Source organism: Camelus ferus, chromosome 6, assembly GCF_009834535.1.
Source record: "Camelus ferus isolate YT-003-E chromosome 6, BCGSAC_Cfer_1.0, whole genome shotgun sequence".
Lineage (NCBI taxonomy): Eukaryota > Metazoa > Chordata > Mammalia > Artiodactyla > Camelidae > Camelus > Camelus ferus.
This window is the reverse complement of record NC_045701.1, coordinates 78,703,639-78,725,990: the sequence shown is the minus strand read 5'-3', so window position 1 is coordinate 78,725,990 and position 22,352 is coordinate 78,703,639. Positions and strand designations below refer to the sequence as shown.

Genomic DNA, 22,352 nt, shown 5'->3' with positions numbered 1-22,352 from the left:
AATTTCATATAAAGCCCTCACACACAAAGAGTCAAAGGGCCTTAAAACACAGACGTCGTCTTCAAGGTAAGAGAAAATGAAAAACCCTATTACCCACTTCATTCCTGCCATCACTCTGTGTCATCAGGAAAGGTCCCTCATTCCTCTTGGACGTGAACAAAGCAAGAATTGGCAGTATCCCAAGGAACTTACTCAGATAAACACAATGTGGTTTCTTTTTAAAATAAGCCTTTACTGAATATATCAACAACGTACTGTATAGTGTAGAGTGAAGTCTGTAGTTAACAAAGTGTGCGACCCGGGAGGTCTCAGGAGACCTGTGGTGCAGAATCTTCCAGCCCCTTGCGGTCCCTTGTCAGCGAGAACAATATGACACAGAAACCAGAAGCAAATCAACATATGGCTCAAACAACAACAAATCATTAGGAATAATTTTCAGTGACTGTGTATTCACTGGAAATATACACTGAAATATACTGGTCCTACGACGGACACACAGTGGCGATGCCGTCACCTTGCCTCGGAAAGGCTATAAATCTCACGTCCCATGGATGTCTTTACAAATGCCCTAGTGTGGTGTGTGTGTGTGTGTATGTGTGTGTGTGTGTGTGTGTGTGTCCAAGTGTGTGTTTTATACTAGTTTAAAAATGCCTGTTGTGATGGCCTTGCTTTGTGCTCTTCTGGTGGGTGTACTGCTAGAAAAATAAAAAAACGAAAACTACAGCAAAAGAATCTGATTTTTTGGTTACAACAGCGGTATGCCACGAGCACAAAGCTGTCTCCCCACAATCAGTGAGAACCATCTCCCATTGTCAGCAATTGTCTTTTGACCCCACCGAAGACATCAGTGAGCCACTGCTTTCCTACATTTGTACGTTGATTAAAAAAAAAAAAAATCGAAGTCGGACAGGCTAAGAACGAGGATATTTTGGTTTGTGTAGGAACCTCCTTCTCTTTAGGGTTTTCTTTCCTCCTCTGCTTTCCCATGAAGCTGGAAAGGCTGAGTTGTGGGCAAAACCATGCTTCTCATGTTCTGAAGTGAAACTTAATGCCTCCTGGGTATGGGTTAGAGATAAATGCTACTAACAAAGAAGAAATGTGAATGGACCACTTCCATGGGTTCTGTGCGGGAGGCTGGCTGGCCAAGGGCGTGCGCTGCCCGTGGACAGCAAGACTGCCTTGTATCTGGAGCAGATGCTCTGCTCCCAACACGAAGAGCTCACCCTCCTCAGTGGGAAGGAGGGTCTGGCTCCCACGGCATGACTAGGACCATTAGGATCTGCACTCGTAGGAAACTGAGCCATCACTTTAGCTACGTCATTAATTCTTCTTACCAGACTGGACACATGATACCTTTTTTTAATTTTTTAAATCTCAGGGAAAACACCTAATATATTTTCAACAAACATCCAGATAAGTAGAAACTGCATTATTCCTCACAGGGTAGAATATTTTCCACTTGTCACACAAGGAAAATAGGTAGAGGAACACACTTTTTGTCCCTGCCTTTGACTGTCCCATGTCATGAGCTGTTAATGCATTTGACAGTTTTGGGGGAAGCTAAGGGCCTCCATTTTCAAACACATCTCCCCAAACAAGCAGGTATTAATGACAACCCTGGGGATGAATAACAGGTCAATAATACCTGTGTGATTGTGGCCATGCCTTTTCCTTTTGGAGTCTCCTGTGCACACTGACAGTCACCTAACTCTGAGAGTGGTCACACACTATCTGAAGTCACCGCATCTGGTCCGACAGCTCATCTAGCCCTTAGAAGCCAGTAAACATGCCTTTGTCCATGGTCTTGTCCCGCACTTTCAACTTTTACTCTTGATTAATCTCAAAACACATGACAATGATAGTCAGAGAGGTCCAAAATACAGAGTTGATATATCAGCAAAACACATTCCCATGACAAAAAAGCCCATCAAAGCCTCATCCACCACTGACGGTGGGTCAGCAGTTTTGCTAAGACATGTTAAGACATGACCAGTTCCATGATGTGCTTTCTAACCTGTTGTAGGTGAGACCCCTGGGTATGCTATTACAAATAGGAGACTGATCTTAATTTTAGCAGTCTCTGTCATGTTGTGCACAAGATCGGAATTAAGCCTGGAATGAGATTCTCACTCTTCAGGGGCGTCTTTTAGCAAAGGAACCCTTTCAAATCATCCTAACCACTTCACAAGACTAGGTCTCCATTGTACGACTTAAGCCCCAAATAACTCTGTGACTCCCACGAGACATTACAGAAACCTCTCCAACCCTGGCTCTCTTGGCTCAAAGCAAAGACATTTGTTTCAGCAGCCAAATATCCTGCTGGAGGTTATACACACAATACAAATACATGAGAATGATTATTTTGTGGATAAAAGGAAAAAAAAAAACCCTCAAAAGTCAAAGTACCGTCATTTGAACACATAGTTTTATCTACACAGCCAAGGAAAAAAAAGGACAGTGGAAGGAAATTATCCAGTTAAATACACAAAACCCCATGTCATTGTCCTGCGTTTTAGATGGCTTTCTGTTACACCGATCACCTTCACAGATTGTCTCATCCCTTCACTGTGTGGACCTAGCTGTAAAAAAGCAGCAGCTAAAACAAGCTTGCTAACAGACTAAAACGGAAACCAAAGTCACTTTAGAATTAATTCAAATTAATTCGTAGCTAATTTCAGCTCAACTGACTGCACAGTTTCGATTCTTGTGTCTGTAACAATGATAACTTCAGTTATACTTTCTGCTTATTCTGAGGGACAAGGGAGATTAAAACATATGAGCAGGGGATATATTATTAAAGAAAATAAAGCTCTTACTATAAAGAAAAACTTGCATAGCATTGTATACCTAGACTTTTACAAAGAAGACACATCACAGTTCTATTTTGTTAAAAGTAAGAGGGACAGAGAAACAGAAAGCAAAATGACTGTGACATTAAATCTCACAGGTCCCTAAAATGATGGCCAGTGACCAAGGAAACATGCAACAGAGAGTGAAATTCCTCAAGTGAAATTGATTTTTAAGAAGAATTTTCCAAGGGTGTATGTTTTAGATAACGTATGTATGTGATCGATAGCCCTTCTACATCTAAGGGATGGAAAGGGGTAAATTACACATGCTTTCTGAAGATGGACGTGGCTTCAAAAATATCTCGAATTAAGCCTGGAAGTCCTTCTCTTCTTTGTGCCCTCTGCTCTCTGCCCTGCTCTGCCAAGATTAGGGGAACAAACCTTCACTTTCTGACTTGTTCATTTTTCATCTGTTATCCTGTTAATAAAAGATTGATTATCCTCCACAATTCCCAAAGACGAGGAACATCCAACATTGAAAAGGAATAAATGCAATTTAAAAAATGGAAGAGGATCAAAGTCAGGTCAAGGTGGAAACTTGGTATTGCTTTTAAAAAAAAGTATGTTCTTTTGGCCAGCTTTGATGTGTCCTGACAGAATTATTAGCCGGGAAAATTAGTATACATTTTAAAGTGTATACGGATATTTTGTGCAGCCAAGACTGGCATCCATAATTGTCCTTCAAATTTTGGGCAGAGGGAGAAAAAAAATGAATGTAGCATAAACAGCTAATTATGAAAATATACATGAGATGATTGGAAGACAAGAATTTCTGAGGGGATAAAGGTATTAATTCAAGCTATTTCAACATGATATTCACAGTTAGCTGATTGCAGAACCACTGATCATTTGCTTTCATCTAAATGAAAGCAATGGTTTTTAAACAACAAGTTTAGTATATTTCAAACCTTGATCCCTTGTTGGTCTAAATATCATGTTGACATAGCTGACGTGAATCTACCCAAATAATTCTTATTATCAAAAATAATTCCATTCAATATAATTCTTCCCGTTATTTTATTAGCCTCTTCTAAAAAAAGTATTCTAGAATATATCTCTGTTGAATGTGATTCAACCCGACGTATAATTTGAATAGTAACACTTTTAAAGGGAATTTTCTTGCCAGGACATCCCACCTGCCCCCGAAGATGACGGCTATCAGACTCGGGTCTCTCACTCGGTTTCACATAGGACCAGGGAAGCATGAAGAGTGATTTTTCAAGTTCCCAGTCAGGAAGCCAACCCCTGGGTTGGAAGGTCTTTTCCAATCTCTTCTCATTTTCTTGATTCTGCCAGGCTGGGTTAACTTATCTTACAGGAACTGACTTCCTCGAGATGCTTTCCGCATTTCCTGTCTTGGGTCAAATCAGGGTGACTACCTCCTTTTTTAAAATTTTTTTTTTTTTTAAATTTTAGAAGTTTTTACTTTTCTTCTGGGCCAGGAAGTATAGAAATAGCATGAAGGGACCTGGGCCATTTCTTTTTTTACCATATTATTTTCCCTACCCTGATGAGTCCATTTGAATCTGCCCTTCCGTCTGACCACCGACTCTAAGAAAGGGATTTATTCGGAAGCTTCAACAGCAAAGATGTGAATGTGCATCAGGAGGAAGAATCACTCGTGCTTTTGCCTGGGCTCTTGTACAACCCTGTACAGTACTTCAGCAACTATTTTTTTTTTTTAAGATTTAAAAAGCAAAGAGTTACAAAACTGTTTGTAATTAACTTGAAATAGAAAAGATAGCACTTTTTTTTTAAATCCCATTATATAGTACACCGTATAAATTACAGAGTATTCAAATGCACAAATGCATCTGTGGAACATTTATCAAATGTAATTGGCGTGTCTTTTCGTGCACACACGTGTGTGCTCTCGGGAGTCCTGGCGCCGGACCCCTGGCGGTCACGTGTGGCAGTGCTCCAGGTCCGGCACGCTGCTGTTGCAGTATCGCACGTTGTTGGGGATGTGGCAGTCGGTGTAACTGATGCCCCCATTTGGGGTGTAAATGGGTTGCAGTCTGAAATCTCCTTTAAGGAGCTGATCGTTATTTAAGGAGACGATCTGAAAGCTGGTTTCGGTCATCTCCAGGATGGAATTGTCCTTCTTGGTGCCGGCCTCGCAATAGTCATCTTTCCGCCGGCCGCGGTTGTATTTCCACTTCTGGGAGGTGTAGCGCCCCTTTTTGTGCATGTGCCAGCAAAAGACGCTGAGCAGGACCACGAGCACAAAGATCACCGCGCCCCCGATCAGGCCCGCCAGCAGGAAGGGGGAGCCCATGCTGTGGGAAGTCGCCTGCTCGTGGCTGGAGGCCGTGTTGCTGCCGTTGTTCAAGTAGGAGGCGTGCGTGGTGGCCTCGGAACAAACGGTGTCTTCCACCGCTCGGTAGTTAAACGCGTCCAGCGGCACTAAGCAAATCCGATACGTGGATCTGGGCTCTAAATTCACCAGGCTCAAATGCTGCTTCTCCCCACTGACGATGCGCTCCTGAACGATGCCCCCTACCAAGCTGTGGCCCATTTTCACCCACGTGAGTTTGTACGCCATCACAGTAAAGAGAGAGAGCCAGCTGACTTGAATGGAGGTGTCATTCACAAAGTGGATGGAGAGTTGGATCCGTTCAGAAAGAGGCGGGGTCGCTCTTTCTCTGCCATCCCAGTCGGGAACTGTGGGAAGTTTCGAGGCTGTGGGAGTCAGAGGCGGAGAGCCCCTGCTAGGGGTTGGGACAGGGACTGTGGGAGGCTGAGTGGTGGCGAAACCTGAACTGGGGGCCGGGGTGAAGGGAGGCAGGCCGGGGGTCGTGGTGGGACACGACAAAAGATTCAGATTCAACTCCCGGACAGCCATCCCCCGCACTTGTTCAGGGCCTTGGCACATGAAACCTCGCACGTTGAGAGAGGAGGGGATGTGTTTGAGCCATTCCGTGACCCACTTAATACTGCAGTCACAAAACCAAGGGTTATTCCGGGCAGTGAGCTGCTTCAGGTTGGAGAGGTTATCGAAGACCCCTTGAGTCAACACGCGCAGCTGGTTGTTGGATATATCCAGCCGTTCCAGCTTCCGGAGGTTCGAGAAGGCTGTCAAAGGGATGTGGTTGATCTGGTTGTCCTGCAGATAGAGCCTGATCAGATGCGTACCTGGGAGGTCAGGAGGGGGGTGGGAGAGCGAATTCCGGACGATGGAAAACTCCTTGAGCTTGGTGAGGTGGCTGAAGGTGCCCTCGGCAATGCCCTTGTTGGTCAGGAGGTTTCCGTCCACGATCAGACGCTCCAAACTCGTGAGGTTCTGGAAGGCCATGTCTGATATGACCGCAATTCGATTCTCATCCACCCTCAGCTCCTGCAGGTCCATGGGAAGCCCGACAGGCACGCTGCTCAGATGATTCTTGGACAGAAACAGCAATTTGAGGCTGACAGCCTCCCGGAAGGCCCCGTCTTCCACCCCCACCGTGGATATGGAGTTGTCATCCAGGTGGAGCTCCTCCAGCTTCAAAAGCTGGGCGAGAGCCGCCCGCGATATGGTCTGAATGTTGTTTTCCTGCAAATGGAGAACTCGGACATTCTTGGGGAGGTTCATGGGGAATTCATCCAGTTGGTTGCCGTAAAGGTAGACGGTGTGCACGGATCGCACGTTGTGCAGCTCTGCGGGAAATCCAGCATTATTAATTTGGTTGTTGTGGAGGTAGAGCACGGTGACGCCCTCCGGGATCCCAAGAGGCACTGAGGTCAAGCTTCGCTCGTTACAGTAGACAAAGTTCCTGTCGCAGCGGCACACACTAGGGCAGGCCAGGATTCTGGACACTTGGGAGGAGAGCCCCAGGCAAATGAGAAGCCAAGATTTCAGGAAAAAAGCCCCCCAGCTGGGCCCCTGTGTGGTCTGTAGGCCCATTTCTGAAGTACAGAAATAAAATACAATGTGGTGGAGAAAAAAAAAAAAAAAAAAGAAAAGAAAGGATGGCAAAACCAAATGACTGGCTGGAGCTTTGTTCAAGTCCAGAACTCCAACTAGAGGAAAAGTCTCGAAGACGCACGGTCAAAGAATCTTCCTGGTTTTATCAGATCAGCCTGTGTTGCCCTCTTTGCTATTGTCCTCCATGTGCAAAAAAAATTTCAACAGGGAGAATTCTCCACCCAGGCAGCAAGTGAAGCCAAGTTATCAGTGGTCCACAGGGGCCCAATGGGGCAGGCAGAATCCCTCCGTTTATTGTCGGTCAGGACAGCGTGGACCAGCCTAGGAACTTCTTGGTTAAGCTCAATCTGCAATCTGTTGTAGGGAAGTAGAGAGAAAAGAGTCAGTTAAGGGTACTGAATGAATTCAGTGCTGATCTGACTGTAAGCTTTTCAAGAACACTGTGATGGGGACTAAATGCCTGGAGGCAGGGAGAAAGCATGAAGTGATAGGTTAAATAACAACAATTTAGTTGAAAAGGTCTTCAAGAAATAAAAATGATTCAATTATCTTATCATTAAGGGAAAACTCACTATAAATGATCATTTTGTGAATTTTGCATCCCAGTCAGTACGTTTTCTTACAGATCTATTTGTGTATCCAAAGAGAGGCACATGAGGCACAGGGCTGAATCCACTGAATTGATGATGACCATCTACAAATCCAACTGGTCATGGTCATACTTCAAGATGAAATGAGTGACTGCGAGACAGGAAGCAAGGGGGCGGGGTCACAGCCATTAAAGGAATGACACAGCAATTAGCACCAAGATGGCGGAGAAGTCAACTCCCAATAGACCTTGAGGCCCAAGACGGCAGGAGATTCAACCTCCAGTGGACCTTGAGCTACGTTATACACACTGTAATGCACTAGCTTGGTGAGGGACCCTCCCCCAGGTGCCATGACAGTTCCCAGGCTAACCAGGAAAGGTTAAAAAAGAGGGCAGTGGCCTAACTCCTGGGAATCCCCATCCCTTCCCCATAGTAGTTGGAATAAACCTTCCACTTGTTAGCATATAAAAACTAGCAACACCACACTTCAGGGTCCCTCTCTCTCTCGTCTTCTGAGACAGCCCGCGCTCTGTCTATACAGTGTGTATCTACTATTACTTTAACCACGCCCACCAAACCATCTCCCCATACATCTCTCTAAATCAATCTACTTTACTCAACTATGGCTTGCTCTTGAATCCCTTGCTGTGCGGAGCCAAGGACCCTCACTTGGCGGGGGGCATCCCAGTGAGACAGGGGGAAAGGGGGCAAGGCACAACCACTGAAGGAATGACACAGCACCTGAGGACAGAACAGACTGATCAGAACGAAGATGGCAGCAGATCTGACTTCCAGTAGACCTTGAGCCCCACGGCACACCCACAGCTGCCATGACAGTTCCCAGGGTGGCCATAAAAGGTCCAAAAGTGGGTGGGGCCCGATTCCTGGAAATCCCTGCCCCTTTTGAAAAGTAGCTGGAATAATCCTCCTACTCATTAACGTATGAAGTTACTAAGCCCATAAAACTTAACAATTCAGCACCTCATGGTCTCTTTCTCTCTTGCCTTCTGAGACAGCCCGCACTCTTTCTATGGAGTATGTATCTACTCTTACTTTAAACTAAACACCCCTATGCCTTTCAGTCTCTTTCCCTCTCACCTCTCTGAGATGGCCCACATTCTGCCTATGGAGTATGTATCTCCTAAGCTGTTTTCCCTTCTGAGTGAGACGGACCCCACTCTGTCTATGGAATGTGTATCTCTCTGAATAAACCTGCTTTAACTTTACCATGCCTTGCTCTTGAACTCTCTCCTACGCGAGGCAAGAACCTATTCTCCTACACCACCAGGGACCCAAGCGAGACCTGGTACACGGCCGTCCTCTCACGCCACCCACTTTTTCCTGTATCAACCAAGCAACAAATAAAATTTAAGGGAAAAAGGGTGAAACCTTTCCAATTATGTCAACAAATGTAAGACGGGGACTGGTACAGTTATTTTAAAAGATGCATCCTTTTGATCTGACACGGTGATGAAGCAGTTTAAAGGTGATGCACAAAACATGTAGAGGCAGAGAAGACTTCACTTATCTTCCCCCTTCCTGCCGCCTCTCGCCTTTGCCTGCCTCCCAAATAGCTCACACCCGAGTTACCAACTGGAATGACTGAACTCCAGCCCATGACACATTTCCTTCTTCGAGATCTCCAGGAACAGACGAGATATACCATTGTGATTCCTTTGAGAGTTGACAAGCTCATGATTGGGAATAGATTATTTCTCGACAATACACCTTCCTCTCACCCGGAGTGTTTTCCTGCTTTTAAAATAGGACTCTAAGCAAATATCGAAACAACAGAAGAAGCAGTTCGGGAAGTAAAGGCAGTCTTCTGGTAGTAATTACGCTTTCTTGCTCCAGAACGTGTTCCATCTGTTTTCAGATCAGAGAGGTAGAGAAGTTAATTGAAAGGTGCCAGATTTGATTTCCCTACAAAATAAGCTAACATGACAGGACACAGCAAGCTCTGAGCCTCTCAATTCTCACCAATACACAGTGACCGAAATAATTTATATCTAAAAGCACAGTGGAATGATTTAAAATTGTCCTCTTAGCTATCTTTAGAAACATAATTAAAAAAGAAAAAAAACCCACTGTAACTGCTACTTAAGTGTCCAAAATATTGGAAATTTGTTCCACAATGTGAAAGATTGTGCACCATCTTAAAAATGCCAGAAACAGTAATATTTCTTTTTTATTGTTCAGAAACCTTTCAAAAAAAAAAAAAGGAGGCAGGGTACAGCATCTCTTTCCAGGCAGAACAGATGAATGTGATACTTTATTAAAACTCAAGCATTATTTAATTTGTTAACACTTCCAAATATATGTCTTGTAACTGAACAGGAGTCATCCCCGCTAGTAAAAATCTCCCTATACACTTAAAAATAATTTATAATAAAACAAGGGGTAGTGTCAGAAAAGCTAGTTTAATGCCATCAGCTTGACATCAGCTTGGGATGTGAATCTTCAAACCATGTCAACGTTCCCTAATAGCTCACTGTTCAAGTGTGATCCTTGAAGTTGGTGGAAACATGGAATTTGCATATTAGCAGGTGCCTAGGATGTGCACATTAAAATCAGAGAAACACTGCCCTAAACACAGTGCCATATTATTTAATTGTTCAAATGTTTTACCTTATTAAATGTAAAATAAATGCAACAGCATGTCAGATGACTCATTGAGAAGAGTAAAAGCATAAGGTCTACTGGTGACTTTTGTCCCCAGGAGACAGTCTCAGATTACATCTTAAAAGGAAGTCACATCTTCTAGGTAGAGGAATGCAATGACGAAAGCTGTCACTTGGCCTCAACAGATCCAAGCAGTAATGTCCAGCAGGAGATTAAAGAGTTATTTGTAATTAGAGGGGCTCACTTTTACAAAGCACAGTTTATTCAAGAACAAAAATCTCTTTAGTGCTATGTCGCATTTACTCTTCAAAAGAGGTCAGAAAGTGAAACTCTAATAGAATCTGATACACTTGAATATTTCACAGGAATCTTCAAAGTGTGATAGTAGCATCCAATGAACAGTTTTCCAAGAGAGCTAAACAGCTGCCCCAGGGTCTTTTAAGTTTGCATGTAGAAATGAATAGATGCTTCTTAACCACATCTACAAACCAAGTTTCGAACCCCTAGAAACAAGAGACCAACGCTTGAGGATGGTAGTTTGTTTAGAAAGTTTATCTGCCAACAGCCTCAAGGCAATAATGATTGGGAGCTAACGGTACTCAGGATGGACCTGGGGAATCTCACTGTGCATCCAAAGTGCACTTTACTTCCGAGTGGTTCTTGTGTATTACACAAGAGGAGGACGTGGTCCTGAGGAGAGCGCCTGATGGGATCACATGGGGCAGACTGGCACTGTTTACCCACCTCTGCAGGAGCAACGTCCCATGGAGATCTCACTGTGTTGATTAGCTAGGACACGTTCAATTCTGAATGAAAACAAACCCTTGGGGTTTCCTTTGTGCTTCTTGGGAGTCTCAAAAAGTAACTGTGCATGGTAGGCTGGCTCTAATTCTTGGATCAAAACCAGCCTACACATTATGTCAGCCAAATAGACTATATCTTTGTTCAAGTTAGTGCAAGTGTAAAATTACAACCACCTAGGCAATAATAAATTTTTTTTTTTTAATTTCAGTAGACTAAAATTTCCTCCGTATTTTCAGCTCTAGTTCCTGCTAAATACCAAGGGGAGAAATCCTTTTAGACCCTAAGATGAAGACAGTATTTATAGAGAATGTAATGGTCAAAAACACTGCCCCTGAGTTCTCATCCCACCTCTGGCACTTAGGAGCTGCAGGACTATTGATAAATTACTTAACCTTTTATGTCTTAGTCTCCTTACCTGAAAAATGAGGATAAAATAATTCCTAACTCAACAGCACTGTGGAAAGGATTAATTAGGATAATTTTTGTGAAAAGCTTATATGGTGCCTGACACCAAGCAAGAACGTAATAAAGATAAACTTATTCTCTGGGTGCCTGTTCTTATTAATGATATCCAAAGACGTTTATGCCAATATGTAGAGTAAAACAAAATCACCTTCGACCTGCCGAGTTCTCCAAACTTACACCTACTCCAGGATTTCTCAACACCAGCACTATTCAAAGACTGAGTCAGGTAATTCTTTTTTTGTGGGGCAGCCGTGAGCACACCACGATGTCTTCGACATTGCCACATATATGTCCCCTGACCTACCTCATCTTACAAGTACCTTAGAAAGTTAGTATTATTTTAAAAAGAAAATCAAAGGTAAGTTTCTGATAAACAGTGCCTAAAAAGACTTCATGCCAGACATCAAAAAGGCATGAAAATGCAACATGTTTGTCATTCATGTGTTCAGCTAGTTTTGACTGGACACTAAGGCGAGGCTACTACCATGCAGAAACTGATGTGTTTTTTGGCTTTGTGAGTCTTAAAAGTATACTGAAGGGAAAGGAATGAATAAGCAGGGAATCATGGTGTTCTGTAAAGAACTCCAAACTCAGGGCATCTGGGAATTATGGTACCTGTCCAGAGGTCTCATCTGGTCCTCAGGGTATCAGGGCAAAGACAGCGGGGGAAGGACTGTCTATGTGATGATCTGAAGGATACTAAGGTGCAAGGCAGGGAAGCAATCCCAGAAGTTCTATACATGGATGAGCTGTAACGTGGGTCAAGAGCTGAAACCCAGCCCAGCTCAGAGAAGGAACAAAACTCTGACTGCCCAGCGCTTTCCCCAACTCTGTCTGCTTCTCAGTGAGGGAATCCTGCTTCTAAACCCATGTTTCAAAACCATTAGCCATTTCATTTATAAGTCTCTAAAAGTTGGGAATCAAAAGATTTTGCTTTACCAGATGAATTTCAAATATCAAGTGCAACTTTTTTTCTTTTTTCTTTCCTATTTGAATACTGCATGGAGTACGTGTCTTCTCCGGGAAACGAGAGACTATGAAGAATGGCTTAATGCAGGGGGCCAGGAAAAAAACATTTCAAGGCAGAAAATACGGGTTAAAGCCTGAGTGTAAATCAACATGCAACAAATGTTCTTTGGACAAAGAGAGAACCTCGCCCTGCCTGTCTGTTCAAGATGACGGTAATAGTAACAGTTATGCCAGGCTACTTTAATTTAACTCTTTTCAGAGGAACTGAGACTCAAGAGGACATAAATCACATAAAAGCTCTCTGCAAAGTGTTTCTCCCCTGATGCTGCCTAAAGGTTTTTTTTTTTTTTAATTAATTCCAGGAGCCTGTATTCCAGAAGCGCTTAATAAACTCAGACTATAAAATCACAGTACAGAAAACAGGAATTGTCAATAAGCTCTGTCGATTGCATAATATAATGACACCAGGACAAACCTAATAAAATGTTAATGGTCTTGGCATTGGCCAGACTGTGCCAAGGCAACACGCTGCATGAGGTGACAGCGATGAGAAAGCTAACTTGAAGAGGGGTTCTAGAAAACTTCCAGGGTACATCAGATTTAGAGCTTCTGGAGTTAAGTTTGCGCTGAAAATTAGGCATACGCAGGTGCAAAGCCACAGGCCCAACTACACCGCAAATGTCTTTGTTACAATCTGGAAACACTAAAGCAATTTATAGATTTTGTGCACAGTTCCACATTCCTGAAGATAGGTTATAAATACTGCTCATGCAACAATCAGGGGAGTTCTATACTTAGCTGGCCAAGATGTGGGGATTAGCAGAGGAATTTTGGGAACATTATAACCATAGCTTCCCCCTAACTTGAAACCATTTTTCCATCTCATTCACTGAAGCTCAACCCAGTTGAAGTTTCTCACTAGACAAATATTTCTCTTTGCTAAAACAAAGAGAAAGAAGGGAAGAGGGAGAGGAGGAGGGAAGGAAAGAAACATTTTATTTAAACAGTTTTGCAATTTTCTGGCTCCGGTCAGTCTAGAATTGAAAACATTAAAATTGGACCCCTGAAAAAATAGAAGAAGAAAAGCTATTCTCTTAACAAGAATAAAATTCTCTAACACATTTGAAGAGTTTTTTTGCACAGGGTTTCCAATGCAGTTGGTTTAAATAATAGGAATAAGTTTAGAACAAGCAACCAGTGTTACAAACTCAAATCTATAAACTTTGCATATACCTTTACTGCCATGTGCTGCTCTCAATCCACAGGGAGCTCCCACTCACCATCCCCTGGGTTCATAAAAATCTGCATAGTCTAGGACTGCAAAACTGAGCCGCCAGGGTATTTAATAAGCCCAGTGGTGAACAGATACTAAGAGAGAAGAATTGTATGGAGACAGCACTGACAGGATTAACAAAGAAAAAAGTATATGGTTCAGTAATGATGGACCCCCTGCAGCTCACATCGATACACTTTTCAACCCATTTCAAAGAAAGGTAGTTCATTCCTTCCTACATTCATTCATTTGCTCAAATAAATGCTGAGTATCTCATGTTTCAGGCATGGAAAATAGCTGATCTCTTAGACTCTTCCCTTCGGGAGAGATGGTCCCATCACCTGACCCAGTGATTCCCCAATCCCGAGGGTGATCAGAGGTATTTGGGGAAGGTGATGAAAAATTAAGGTTTCTGGATCCCGTTCGGTATGGTTTGGGTTTGTAGAACTTAGTTAGAAGAAGGCTGGGCAGGTACATTTTGTCAGCTTTCCCCAGGTAGGGCTGATGATCAGCCATTTCAGGGTCCTGCTACGCAGACCCTCACTATCAGGAGTTGCTTTCAGGGGTGGAGGTGGCGTGGGGGCGCGGAAAGAGCAAAGGGTCTGGAGTCAGAATTTCGTTTGACCTCAGCTCAGCCACTCACTGATGGCATGGCAGCGAGCACTGGACTTTACCTCTCTGAACATCACTTTTTTCATTTCAAGGGGGGATAATGAGCCATGCTTGCCAAGTTGCTGGAAAGACTAGATATAATGCACGTAAAGTAACTAAAAGCACGAAGTAGACACTCAATAAACTGATTAAGGAGAGGTAGAGAACGGTGTAACTGAGCTGGAGCTGGGCTCTGGGGACAGTTGACCAGAACAACTTTCCCATTTCCTAGCATCTCCCGATGCCCCAGTTAATTCATATGCAAAACGGGGAAAATGATAGTATTACTCTCTCATGGTTGGTCTAAGACTACAATCACTTAGAATATTATGTAACACATGTAAAACATACATTCATTATGTCACTGCTATTATTAGCATTAAAAAAAAAAGTAACCAAAAGCCCCCTGTTCCAGGGAGCTCTTGTCCCTAATTGAGTAGAGAGAGGGTTCTTGTGAATTCATCAGATTTTATCTTCCTCTGACTTTCGTTCCCTATTTTTAACATAGTTCTTTCTTTTGGAGATACATACATATGCCGTTCCATCCATCAGGCCTGCAAATACGCGGAGACATTTCTTGGGTCTCTGAGATAGTCTCCTTTCCTGCATAAATGTCCCTTTTCCTTCATTTGCTCCAGAATCTCGGCAATGCTGATGCCTTCATTGGTAATGCCTTCCTTGATATGCATAATGGAAAATAAGACTCCCAGTGGTCTGACCAGCACCAAGGACAGCCCAGTGAACACGTGAAAACGCCCACTGCCCACCAGGCATGGAGCTGGTTACTAGAAAGATAATTACGACATGGCCCTTGGCATTGAGTAAAGGCTCCTGTCAGATCAAGTACCTCTTTGCAAAAGGCTCTTTATAATTCCAAAACACTTTAGTATTTCATTTCATTTAAACTTAAATCTCCATCCCAGACTGACCTCTCAGCTCCTCACTTGTAAATTCAAAAACCCACTTGGCTTACCCACTTCAGTGTTCCAAGAGGACTTCCAACTTAGTATTTTGATACTTTTAAAGAACCTTACAGACACTGACTCATAACGAAACAATGCACTTTATACTGTTATTTCCCCTGTGGAGGGAACGAAATGAAGTAGCTTCTCCAGAGTGGATCAGCAGCGAAGTGACAGGGACGGATCTGAATCAAACACGGGCCGCAGGGCCTCGCTCCTCACCTGCGTTCCCTGTAAACACCACGCAGCCAGGGGCTGATCTGCTTTTGCTCCCTATTGTTTCCCCAGAGCCCAGAGCAGCACGTGGCAGGCATTCAAGAAGTGTTTGTAGAATCAACCGACGAATCAAAGAACGACCTTCAGATGACTACTCAGTTTGAAGAGGCAGTCTGTAAAATCTCTTCGACATCTTCAATCTGAGGTCCCATAAGGAATCATCGGGATCATATTTCAGAACAGGCTTCAAGGGTTTAAAGCTACACTAACCTATCTGGAGAGACTGATGGGTAAGTAGTCCCCCCCCAAGCACAAAGAAACCTGATGACTTTAGAAAAAGACACAGAACGTGCAAGTAGAAAATAATCGTCATTACTACAGCACTACACTTGTTTAACAAAATAACATCAAATTCTAGTCTCTTCTTCAGCCATAGTACTTACTACTCAAATAAGGTCCGTCTGACCTATGACTACAAACTCCTTTTCATGAAAGGCACGTCTGATCAGACTAGACACCTACCACCTCAGTTCGAAGATGGTTATGACATAGAAAACAAACTTATGGGTACCAGCAGGGAAAGAGGATGGGAAGGCATTAATTGGGGGTTTGAAATTTGCAGATACACACTACATATATTACATAGATGAATGACAAGGTCCTACTGTAGAGCACAGGGAACTATGTTTAATACCTTGTAGTAACCTATAATGAAAAAGAATATGAAAAGGAATATATGTGTGTACATATATGACTGAAACATTACACTGTACACCAGAAATTGACACAAGATTTTAGACTGACTATAATAAAAGAATTAAATACATAAAACATAAAATAAAATAATAAAAGTTATGACTTAAATTCATGTTGCTCTTTATGATCTAACCACAGCAAATATGTGTTTACGCTCATACATACTAACAGCTTATAAATATTTACACAACTTCAGCGTGACAGTTCAACTGCCTTTTAATTGCACATCACTGTACCATTCCGCATAGTTACGATTAACAAAAAATAGGCCGGTATCTTTGAGAGCTATGAAAACACCTTATGAAAAAAAAAATCAACTGAATCCGAAAATATAAACATGGCTTATTTTTCCACCAAAATACTGCACCATATATGCAATATACATAATGAAACAGAAAATCTTAGGTCTCCTTCACAAGGAGAATACAGATTTCAGGCAGCGATATTGATTAGGTACGTGAAATGAAATTACATAGTGTGTATTTCCAGGTGAGTTATCTGGTTTTGAGTCTTAAAAAAAAAATGAAAAAGTCATCGCTTAAGCCTATTTCAGTGTTACAGGCATGGCTCTGAATATAAATGGTATAAAAGTTCCTCACTGAATAAACAGACTTTCCAACGCACCTTCTCATCTTCAGAGCACCTATCATGCGGAAGTGTCAGGCCATGTTCAGGGGACTATTTCTGGATTTGGGAGATGAGAAGGGACAAGAAACAGAAGAAAGATGATCATTTCTTATCCTTGACCCTCTCCTTCTCTCAGGAACCTTCTCCACTAACCACACCCTGAGACATGACCAGATGTGGGTTAAGATTAAATCAAGTGAAGAGAAAGAAAAATACTGTATGAGATCGCTCATATGTGGAATCTAAAAAACAAAAACAAAAAAAACAAAGCATAAATACACAACAGAAATAGATTCATAGACGTAGAATACAAACTTGCGGTTGCCAAGGGGGTGGAGGGTGGGAAGGGATAGATGGGATTTTAAAATTGCAGAATAGATAAACAAGATTATACTGTATAGCACAGGGAAATATACACAAGATCTTATGGTAGCTCACAGAGAAAAAAATGTGACAATGAATATATATATGTTCCTGCATGACTGAAAAGTTGTGCTCTACACTGGAATTTGACACAACATTGTAAAATGATTATAAATCAATACAAAAGGTTAAAAAAGATTAAATCAAGTGATTTCTAAGACATAAATGAAAACCCCGGATGAGAGGCATCAGTACCATACCCAGTGCAGCTACACAGTGCACAAAAGGAGGAATTCAAAGGAAAATAATTAAAACACGCATACAACAGATTTTAAAAGCTACCTTTAAAAAAATCTATTATAGTGGCCTTTCTCATTTGAATGAATTTTGAGATATATTCCCCAGATATGGAGGAATTTAAACACACGAGCAGAGCAGATCCTTTTCTAGGTTTATATGCAGTCAGAGCCCTGCTTTCATTCATGCCCACTGCAGGTTTCCAACTTCAACGCCCATGCAAAAACTCTGCATTCTCTTAAGTAGGTGTTGCCAGTCAATTTCAGCCACTAAATTCTTTGTTTAAAAAAAAAAAAAGTTCCACGAAAAAAACACAAAAACAAAAGGAGAACATGGAGAACATAAGTTTTTTTTCTTTTTTTTCAAAGGAAAAGCAAGCTACAGTCTGACTCAGTCCATGTCACCCAGGCCTGTGTGCACATAGCTGGCACCGGAGGGAGGCGACACAGCTGTTAATATGATCCTATAACACACACACACACACACACGTACACACACACATACACACCATACACACACACATATATACACACCATACATACACACATACACACCATACACACATACAAACATACACACATATGCACACATACATACACACACATACACACACATAAAGTCACATGAGAAAAAAGTTTTGATTGTTTTTCCATCTTTGTCTCAGCTACCTCATAGTTGTTCAGAAAAGAGTTCTGATCTTCACTTGTAAATACAATTAAGAATGCCAGTACCAGACAGGAATGTGAATCGGGATGAGAAAGGCAACGTTCAATCCTGAGATTTATGAGGGGAGCATCAGATGTTTGAAATCAGATCAGATCAGATGACTCATTCCTTCCTCAGCCACGTGTTCACACTTGACTAAGATGCTGGGCTCCCCAGTCCTTGGGAGTATGAATGCGGAGCTAACGAAGTTCAACTTCAAAAGTATTCCATCTAAATGGCAGGCTTGCCCTCTTAGACAAAACACTCAAGAAACAGATCGAGGGAAAAGACATGTGGGTGGGCAGCCACATAGTGTGACATGGTTTTCCAATGGGCCTCTGTTTCCTCAAGGACCTTTGTCACCAGTTCCCTGACGCTTGGAATTCTATACTTAGAAACCAGTTTCTTTGGGCTAGAATGCTACCCTCTCTAGAAATCCAAATATTCTTGGCAGACATTCTAAATCAAGTGAAGTGTATCAGACTTTTCCCCAAAGCTAGTATTTTTTTCACTCATTCATTCATTGAGTGGTTACTGTCATGCTGACACAGTGCTAGGCTCTTGGGTTGCAAAGATGAACAAGACAGTAAAGTCCTTACAGTCAGGAAGGTGATGTGCTTACAAAGCAAGGCAGATTGTCACGCTAAGTGAAGTCAGCCAGAAGGAGAAAGAAAAATACCATATGATATCACTTATATGTCGAATTAAAAAAAAAAAAAAGGACACAAATGAACTTATTTACAAAACAGAGACAGACTCACAGACATAGAAAACAAACTTATGGTTACCAGGGGGGAAATGGGGGTGGGGAGGGATAAATTGGGAGTTCAGGATTTGTAGATACTATTGTATATAAAAAACTATTGTATATAAAATAGATAAACAACAAAGTCCTCCTGTATAGCACAGGGAACTATATTCAGTATCTTGTAGTGGCCTATAATGAAAAGAATATGAAAAGGAATATGTGTGTGTGTGTGTGTGTGTGTGTGTGTATGTATATATATATATGATATATATGTGTATATATATATCACTATGCTCTACACCAGAAACTAGCACAACATTGTAAATTAACTATACTTCAATTAAAAAAAAATCAAGACAGAAAATAAATAATTAAATAAAAACTGCAAACTTGAGACTAGGAATGATAAAATTGTGAGCCACTTCATGAAGGGCATAGAGCTGTGTGGTAGAGAGTATTAGGAGGCCGTGAGTGTGAGTTTATACATGGTGGAGATGGATGGCATCTTGGAGAATGGGAGTCCCAAGGCATGAGCAGCTGGTACCCATGGGGGATCCAGGACAAGGAAGGGTGGTGCATAGGAGGAGAGAGGCTGACACAGAGGTCCAGGTCTTAGCAAGAGCAGAGCCTGATCTCTAACAGCAACTTGAAAGACGAGTGTGGCTGGGGATGTTAAGTGAGGAATGGCGCGAGTCGGGGTCCAAGTGTTCTGATGGGCCTGAACACACAAGGCCGTCAGGCTTTGGTAAGCCACCTGGATTTTATTCTATGGACGATGGAAAGCTTGCAACTAAGAGCAGGGAGGGTATGGTGAGGGATGGTAACGGTGAAAAGGGATGACCTGAATCTGTACGGCAGAGAGTCAACAGAAGTTTTTTGAGGGAGGGGAAGTAATGATGAAGCAGAAGAGGAAACCTTAAGGAGGAAAACACCAAACTTCCTTCCATCAGAATTTTCTCTACAAATGTCTGGTTTCAGGGAGCCTCCCATATACCACCCCCACCCCATTTTCTCCAGCTGTCTCAAATTCTCTTTGAAAATAGATGCTGCGTAAATAATAAATAAATAAGAGCAACTCAACTCCGACTAAACAGGACAAAGTGAGATACCCGTGCTGCGTAAAGACAGCCATGTAATTAATTAGAAGGCCCTCCCCTATTCCATGGTGAGCACTGAAGCCTGTCGCCCTGCTTAGCATAATGTCCCTTCCACTGGGAAAGGCACAGACCACCCGCTGTCCCCTACCAAGTAAATTGGTCCCTACCTATAAATTATTCTACTTGGTGAAGACAAGCACTGGCTTTTTTCTTTTTCTGAAGCTATGAGCACAGCCATGGATAATTCTGAAAGAGTGGCTTTTCGTGACCCTAGTGACACGGAAGTGGCTAGTGCCGTCTGGGGACAGGCAGGGCTGCATCACTCAGGAGAGGCTGCGCTGTCTGACCTGAGCCCAGAGGCGGCGCCCCAGCCCTGGCTCGCTGCAGGGGAGGCAGCCACCACTCCTGGGGAGGCCCGGCAGTACCTGCTTTTCCCTGAAATCCTGAAATCTGCTCTCACGTTTCCAGACCAGAGTCGGGTCTCCTCCCGAGCTGTGAGCTGGCCTTTTGGGGGCCTCACAGGTGCAGAAACTGTGGGTGTTCAGGGCTGGGACCTCATGCAGGGAATTTCCGGGTTAAACAACCCCCCCCCCCCATCAGCTGCCTTTGAACTCGGCTAAGCCCTGACCCTGGTGTTTTCCCATAAGGTTCCGACCACCCCCGCCACCCCCAACTCTCTTGCTCACTCTTTAAGGAAATCACAGTCTGGGGATAATCTCAAAACCAGTGAGAGTTCCTGAAGGAGCTGAAATGGACCACAGCACCAACCTTCTGACCCAAGAGCAGCACCCCCGTCAGAAACCTGTATCTCTCCACAGCCCCGTCTCAGCTACGCGATTTGTAACCAGGGTCCCCTGCCCCAGACCTTCTCCCGGGGCCTGGGCGGGCTTCTCTGCTGGGTCTGTCTTCCCTTGAGGTTATAATACCTCTGGGCCTGTTCACCTGGCGGGCAGGGGGCAGGTGCAGAGCTGGTGTGTGTGTGTGTACAAAGCCCCTTATGGTTCAAGATGACACTCTGTGGGAAGAGAAGAGGCTGGGGACCAGTCCTCTCTGTACTGCTACTTTCCACGCAGAGCTGGGGGGGTCTGAGACTTCAAACCTGCCTGGCCTAGGACATTCCAAAAGCAGATCAGTCATGGCAGAACTACACACACTTTATAAACCACCTGAGAATAAGACTGATAACTTCTGCAAGATTAGATCTGCGGTGGGCCTCTCGCTAGCCTTGCCCAGGGGCCTGCAAGTGTCCGGGGCGCACCGGCTGTGACAGTGGCTCCTCACAGGATGAGAGGACCCTCCTCCTTGAAGAGAAAAGTGGTGCATGGTTATGGAGTAAGTATAAACAGCACCTTGGAGTTTTATCTCCTAAGCGTATCTTCAGGGTAAAAGAAATATAATAAGTTTAAGAAATTTATTAATGACTCAAGTATTGCTACAACCACTAACTCTAAAAACAGTAAAACTGTAAATAAAAACCCATTCATTCATTTCTTATTGAATGCCCGCGACCCGACAGGTATTAGATTGCTAAGAACTGAACTGTGTGTCCCCTGAAACTGAAATGTTCAAGTCCTAATTTCCAGTACTGCAGGGTGTGACCGTGTTTGGACACAGGGCCTTTAAAGAGGTATTAAGTTAAAATGAGGTCATTAGGGTGGGCCCTAATCCAGCAGGACTGGTGTCCTTGTAGGACGAGATTACAGGACGCAGACATACATAGAGGGAAGAGCAAATGACGACACAGGGAGAAAGCAGCCACCTACAAGCCGGGAAGGGAGGCCTCAGAACCCTGCGGACATCTCGCTTCTGGACTTCTAGCTTCCAGAACTGTGAACAAAGACATTTCTGTTGTTTAAGCCACCCAGCAGGTGGTACTTTGTCACGGCAGCCCAAGCAAGCTAACACAGAGATGCGCTCAGTTCAGTAACTCATAATACGGTGGGAAAAAAAGGCCACAATTAATCATAAGACAAGGTGATTGAGTACAGTCCACTTACATTAACCCTCAGAGCAAGGCTGCAAAGCAGGCTTGAATGTGAACCGAGGGAGAGTCTTCCTTTTAAACATCCGCTTTTAAGCCCAATTTCAGCTTCTGGGCCTTCGCAAAAAGATTTCTCATTCTTGGAACCGGAAACTTTCTTTGCCAGGTGCCAAGATCATACCCTCAGCAGTTCCAAGAATCTACCACCTCCCACTCTCCAGGCCAACAAATAATGACTTCGTATCTTCAGTGACAATCCACTAACAAAGTACCTATCTCAGGGTGGGGAGCATCTATGGTGAAAGGGGGCATGACTTCCAGGTCAAAAGTGGGGCAGGGATAAATGAGGAGTTTAGGATTAGCGGATACAGACCACTGTATATAAAACAGATAAACAACAAAGTCCTACTGTATAGCACAGGGTACCATATTCAATGTCTTGTGATAACCCATAATGAAAAAGAATATAT

The 22,352-nt window shown here is 43.2% G+C and overlaps 1 protein-coding gene across 3 annotated transcripts in view; it reads right to left on the bottom strand.

Moving 5' to 3' along the window:
* Positions 1–208: 208 nt before the first annotated feature.
* Positions 209–22,352, bottom strand: part of FLRT2 (fibronectin leucine rich transmembrane protein 2) — a 93,290-nt gene continuing 71,146 nt past the window's right edge. For all 3 annotated transcript variants that reach the window (XM_006175486.3, XM_014551299.2, XM_032482464.1), the window contains exon 2: positions 209–7,110. In XM_006175486.3, coding sequence (XP_006175548.1) covers positions 4,753–6,735 — 1,983 coding nt within the window. In that variant the 5' untranslated portion in view covers positions 6,736–7,110 and the 3' untranslated portion in view covers positions 209–4,752. The remainder of the gene's footprint in view (positions 7,111–22,352) is intronic.